General features: G+C 36.0%; 1 protein-coding gene across 1 annotated transcript; it reads right to left on the bottom strand.

The window, feature by feature from the left end:
• Positions 1-1,367: 1,367 nt before the first annotated feature.
• Positions 1,368-2,312, bottom strand: LOC101086806 (olfactory receptor 2W1-like). Its single transcript, XM_003985652.4, has one exon. It carries the CDS (start codon positions 2,310-2,312, stop codon positions 1,368-1,370), a length of 945 nt encoding a protein of 314 aa, XP_003985701.4.
• Between the last annotated feature and the right edge of the window lie 4,222 nt (positions 2,313-6,534).

The raw sequence follows: 6,534 nt of genomic DNA, 5'->3' as shown, positions 1-6,534 counted from the left end.
AATATATTTGCCAATAAAATAAAGTTTAAAAAATGTGGGAAAAACATGAATACTAAATTTTTGTTTTTTGAAATAAAAGCATCAAGCCCCTTTGAAAAAATTACTATCTACTGTCACAATGATTCAATAAAAGAAGGAACATTATAAAACCAAAGAGCAAGAAGATAGTATGAAATAAAGAATAACACTTTGTAATGATTTCATTTAGGCAAAAATTTCATGTCCTCCATTTCTTTTATCTAAGAACATTGAGAAAACATTACCCCCTCCTTTGACCCATCTATAGGTAGGAAATTAATTAAAACCTATAAAACATTAATTTTTGGTTTAGAGACTCGATGTCTCTCTATTCTCTGTAATAGTGGTTCTCAAACTTTAGCCTGATCACCTCTCATGTTTGTTAAAAAACATCAGTTGCTGGGGCCATCCTGTGTTTTGTTCAGTAGGTCTGAGGTGGGCCTAAGCATGTGTTTTCTGATAAATTGCTAAGTGATGTTGTTGATGCTGGTCCAAGGACCAACACTACCTTATAAGAAAAAGCCACAACTCCTTATCAGGCCATGAAGGGTAAAAGTTAAGTTTCTCTAACAGAGAAACCCCAAAATAAAGTGACTTCATTAATATAAGATAATTAGAAGATTTTCTCTTGTAATAGTCTGGAAGCATTTCTCTACTGATGGGATGGTTCTGTTTCCATCTTATTGCTCCGTTCTCTCTTAGGGTTTTTGGCAAAAATAGAAACCCTCCACATTCACAGTCCAGCCTGCAGGAACAGGAGGAAGGATGAGAGTAAATGGCTTCATATTTGAGAAGATAACCCAGGGGTTGCACCTTTGCTTTCCCAACATTGTGTTGGTGGAGGGCAGGCTCCGAAATGTGATATTTAGGATGGCGGCCCTGTGACCAATTAGAACTTAAGGAAGAAGGTGGAACAGGTATTGGTGGGCAGTTGGTCTACACCACAAAGACCCCACTGGCAGTGTCAGGTGGATGAAAGTGAATGTTATTTCCCATAAAAGTGGCAAGTCTGGGAAGAAAAAAAATCAGTGCCCAGTGTAATCCTACATTAAAATAAATTTCCATGTGAAATATTTTCTTAATATTTTGTACATATGTTTACTACTGTACTTAAACACTTTTCATAATTATATTCTTATTTATCTGTAGTTACAGATTAGTCTTGAAGGTTTTTCAAGTATATAAATTGAATTTTCTTTAAATGTCTGTATCTCTCACTTTCTACTTATTTACAAGGTATGTACCTTGGTACAAGGTAAACACCCAGTAAATGCTCTTTGCATAAATGCATAAATTCATCCTCTGTTGTTAAAAGTCAATATTATTTCTTTATCTCTCTTCCATGTAACTCATGAATTTGATGACCATTTTTCTACCCACAGTATTCTCTTTACTGCACTTTTTACATCTTTGTTTCTTAAAGTATAGATCAGAGGGTTAAGGGTGGGTGTGACGATTGTGTAAAAGAAAGTAAGGAATTTCCCCTCGTCTTGGGATGTGCTGTTCTGTGGCTTCATGTACATATAAATGATTGTTCCATAAAAAAGAGTTACTACTGTGAGGTGGGAACCACATGTATTAAGAACCTTACGCCACCTTGCCACTGACTTGATCCTCATGACAGCTTGAGTGATAACTGCATAGGAGATGAGAATTAGTGACAGAGGTACTAGAAGTAATATCACTCCAAGAGCAAAGACTACAATCTCAATTACTTTTGAGTAGACACAAGCCATCTTGAGCAAGGCTGGCATCTCACAGAAAAAATTATCGACCTCCCTGTGCCCACATCTTGGCAACTTCAAAGTCAAGGAGCAAAGAATGAAGGCACTACCAAGACCACCTAACCAGGCGGTTAGCACCATCTTCTGGCAAAGCTGAGGGTGCATTATTATTGTGTAGTAAAGAGGTTGACAAACAGCAGCATAGCGGTCATAGGCCATCACAGCCAAGAGAAGACATTCTGTGGCTCCCAAGTCAAGGGCAAAGAAGAATTGGAGCACACATCCTCCATAGGTAATAGACTTTGTTGGACCCCATAGATTAACCAACATCTGTGGGATGATGCTAGTTGCATAACAGAGATCCAGAAAAGACAAATTGGATAGGAAGAAATACATGGGAGTATGGAGCTGGCTGTCTAGGTTAGATACAAGAATGATGGTTGTGTTTCCTACCAGAGTCACAATATAGAAGATGAAGACAATCCCAGAGATGATGTGTTCTAATTGGGGCCAATCAGAAAACCCCAGCAGGATGAAATCTGTTATTGAACTTCCGTTGTTTGTGTCCATGGCTCTTTATGAAAGTCTAGGAGACAATACCATGGTAATAAAAAATAGTGTCTGCCTTAGGTAGAAATTAAACTCTCTCAAATTTGCCATGAGTATCCAAATTCACTTGTTGTGTGCTTTCTCCCATGAAGAACACTTCTTTTAACACCTCTGTGTCAGTGCTCAAAGACTCTCTCTGTAATCATAACCAGAGTGGTTCTGAAAATAATATGGTAGGGGTGCCTGGGTGGCTCACTTGGTTAGGTGTCTGACTTCAGGTCATGATCTCACAGCTTGAGAATTCAAGCCCTGCATCAGACTCTGTGATGACAAGTCAGAGCTTGGAGCCTGATTCAGATTCTGTGTCTCCCTCTTTCTGCCCTTCTCCCACTCCTGTGCTATCTCTCTGTGTCTCTCTTTCTCAGAAATAAATGAATATTAAAAATAAAAAAAATATAAAAATAATATGGTAAACCCATTCACACCGAATTGCAAATCATTGGAAAGGCTTAATATGCCATTATACCTATGTTTCCATGTTTTCTGGGTAAGCAATAAATCCATAAATTTAATGATATAATTTAGGAGTGGAACATAGTTTGAGTTGTTCCTTCTTTAAATCATGATGTAAGCATTACTTGATCACGACAAATTTTTCCCTTATCAAAGGAGAGGAGTTTGAGGTAAAACATTAAATGAGCAATTTTATTGTGACAAACTCCACCATTTGGTAGTAGAGTCACTTTCCATAATCACTTGCTTATGTCTGCATTCCAGGCATTATCTTCACCCTCACCACCAATCTCCTCCTAATGTTTCCCTCCTCTTCAACATTTCAGACACTGCTGTTCCTGTATCAATTTTGGACTTTTTCACTATTTAGTCCTTTTCTTTTTTTGTGAATGTGTTTTTGTTGCCAAGAAAAAAAATCCTTCCTTTTAACCATTATTCACATGTACAGTGGCCTTGTATTTCTTAGAATATCTTTCATTACTGCTATTATACCTCTTAAATAGACTTACTGATTTGTTGCAGAGTTAAAAATTGACTAATTCCAGAAACATTTGGTTACTACACACACACATCAACAACCTGTGTTAGCTCCTACTCACCGGGCCATTCAGCAGGATTGGCAGATAGGTAACTTGAACAAAAAGCAGTTCATTAAATAATCAGCAAGTTGTTTTTTCCTATGGAATTTACCAATATTATGAGTTGATCCTCTGGTTGCTTCAGAACTCTATAGGTAAAACTTCACTTCAATTCTGAAAGAATATAGAAAAGGGATAAAGTATACATACATTTCACTCTTTGAAGACTTTATCATATCATTAAATAGCTGGAATGTTCAATGACTGAATTAGCCCACTAATTTATTTTAATTTTTAATTTTTGGTTTATAATTTTTTCTGTAGATAATTTCTGACTGAACTTCAGAACTAATGTTTTTATATTCATAGTGTGTTTGGAACCAAGGAAAAATAATCTTTATTTGCAGATATTAAAACAAAATAAGCCAATTATATACAGCATATCATTGTTACAAGCATTTTAGTTAGAACCTAAAAATGTTATAATCATGATGAAGGAGCTGTTATTACCAAGTGGTAAGAAATAGGAATATATTTTTCTCACTAGGAAATGGAAATTTAATTTAAATAATGAATGTGACATTTGTATATGGTAGGATATCACCTAAGTCGAGCATAAGGCTTAACTGCACAGAATGTAGATTCAGAGCTTAGTGTCAGTCAAATCCTAGCTTTAGTACTTGGAAGTAATGAGTCCTTGGACAGTTAGGTAACGTTTTTTTTTTTTTTTTTAAATTTATTTTTGAGACAGAGAGAGACAGAGAATGAGCAGGGGAGGGGCAGAGAGAGAGGGAGACACAGAATCTGAAGCAGGCTTCAGGCCTGTGCTGTCAGCACAGAATCCTACACAGGGCTCGAACTCACAGACTGAGATCATGACCTGAACTGAAGTCAGACACTTAACCGACTGAGCCACCCAGGCGCCCCAGTTATGTAATGTGTTTGTACACCAGCTTCTCTATATATTCAGCAAAAGTAATGATATTCAACAAAGGGAGGTTATTAGGACTAGTATTTGTGAAAAAACTAGCAACTGTGCTTGGTTCATATTTAATTCTAAAATTTTAACATTGTATTCACCTACTCACAAATTATTATTATTTTATTTTTTCTTTACTCTCTTCATTTTTCCCACTGGTAATTTTACCATGATGGTCTAGACCTAAAATGGAATGCTTAAAATTTTCTGTTTGCATAGTTTTTAAATGCACAGACACACATGTACACAAAAGTACCCACAAACAATGTACATACTAAACTGATAAACTACTAGGTAGAAGAGGACAGGGGACTTAAGCTTCCCAAATGCCTTGATTACAAAATGCAGTCGGCTTTTCTTGACCACATCAGGTTGGGATAGTGTTGGAAATGAGAAGGCCATAGAATCTTAGAGTTGAAATAGAAACCATTATCCAGTCTTTTGTCTTATGAAGGACGTTTTCTACTGAATATTCACACAATTCCTGTTGTCATAGCTTCCTAACTGTCCTTTAACAAGGGCTCATACTTTCTCCTTATGTTGAGCTCAGAGATGCCTCTTTAACACCCAGGTGCTGCCTGTTTTTATTTATTCTGGAAATAATATGGAATAGGTGAATTCAACATGGCTTCTTAAAAAACAGTTTTATTATAAAGTAAAACATAGATACAGAAAAAAGCAAAAACTCACTGAATTAAGGTGAATATTCCTACAACCAATATGCAGGTCAAGAAAGAGAACCTTTCCAAGAACCCCAGGAGCTTTTCTTTGTGTCTTGTCCCAATCATTACCCTTGCCTGTCCCCCCAAATATCCATTATCCTCATGTTTATAGTAATCACCTCCTTGTATTTTAATAGTGTGATTACCCAATCGTGCATCCCTAGACAATATTATTTAGTTTGGCTCATTAGAATTTTTTATATGTTGTTTTTTATATATTTTTTAAATAGATGGTTGTCAGATGTTACACTGTATGAAGTTTAATTACCATGCTTTTCTGGTTGCTATCCATTGGACTCACCATGGTTTATTAAATGCCTTCAATTAGTTAGTTGAGAAGTGAACACAGTATTGCATATGTGCTATATCATTGAAGAAAGCAGTGAGCATCCATGATGCACACACAGTTTCCAAAATATATATTAAGTAGGTTTAGCAGGTGAAAACATTATTGGTTCAGTTTAAGCTTTGGGTCACATAAGGCCCAAGCTCTCCTTATTGAAAGTGTCAAGCCAGAAATTACACCTTATGTAATTTAATGTAGTGAATCAAAATATAGGACTTTTCATTTATGCTTGTAACCATTTTCCATATTGGTTTAATCCATGGTCTCAACTTTTAGCTCTTATTGTAATTTTAATTTAAAAGTCATTGTGATATTAAAAATGAGAGAGCACAAGTAGAAGAAACAGATGTTTAAAAAGAGGAGTGCTATGTTTTTACTGAAATACGTTTTCATTTTCCATGGTATGGATTTCAGTTTCTAATAGCATAGCATGAACTTACATTTAGCTTGTTCTGTAAAAGTTAAGACAAGTGAAGCACACATATTTGAACATAATTTGAAGGCAATGATGTGGAGAGAAAACTAGAAATAAAATTGGAATGTATTTACATTTCAGGAGGGAAGGATTCACAGCTGTCATGTTCTTATGTAGCCCAAAGATACCCTTGTTCCCATAGTGATGAGTCTTCATTTCACAGGTAAACAGAAGGATTCTTGTTTGGAAGTTATTGAGTCCATGATGTATGATGAGCCACCGCTTTCTTGTATTAACTTTACAACCACATTTGAGTTTAAATGCAACAGCTGAGCAAAGATTCAGTGAAGTCTTATTTAATGTGGATGTTGGAGAAAAACTAGATGTGGGACTGATGAAAAAGTTCATGAATCTGGTTTGTTAAATGTTTTTAATAGGATATTTCTAGTCTTTTAGTGAGGACTCCTGTGAGACACGTTTGTATGTGGATCTCTGCCCAGTTAAACAAGGAGCGCCCTTCTCTGGTATATGTGTGCTCTAAGAAGTGTTTATGCAGGACATGAAGGCTAGGATGTGTACATGGTGTAGACCATGGGGACTAGTGCCCACAGAGGTAATTAACAAATCTTGAAATATGGTCAAAGGCTTATCCAAATAACTATTTTAAGAAAGGTTTCCTACAGACATTGG

This window comes from Felis catus, chromosome B2 (assembly GCF_018350175.1).
Source record: "Felis catus isolate Fca126 chromosome B2, F.catus_Fca126_mat1.0, whole genome shotgun sequence".
Classification (NCBI taxonomy): Eukaryota; Metazoa; Chordata; class Mammalia; order Carnivora; family Felidae; genus Felis; species Felis catus.
The sequence above is the reverse complement of the archived record's forward strand: the minus strand, read 5'-3'. Positions and strand labels throughout refer to the sequence as shown.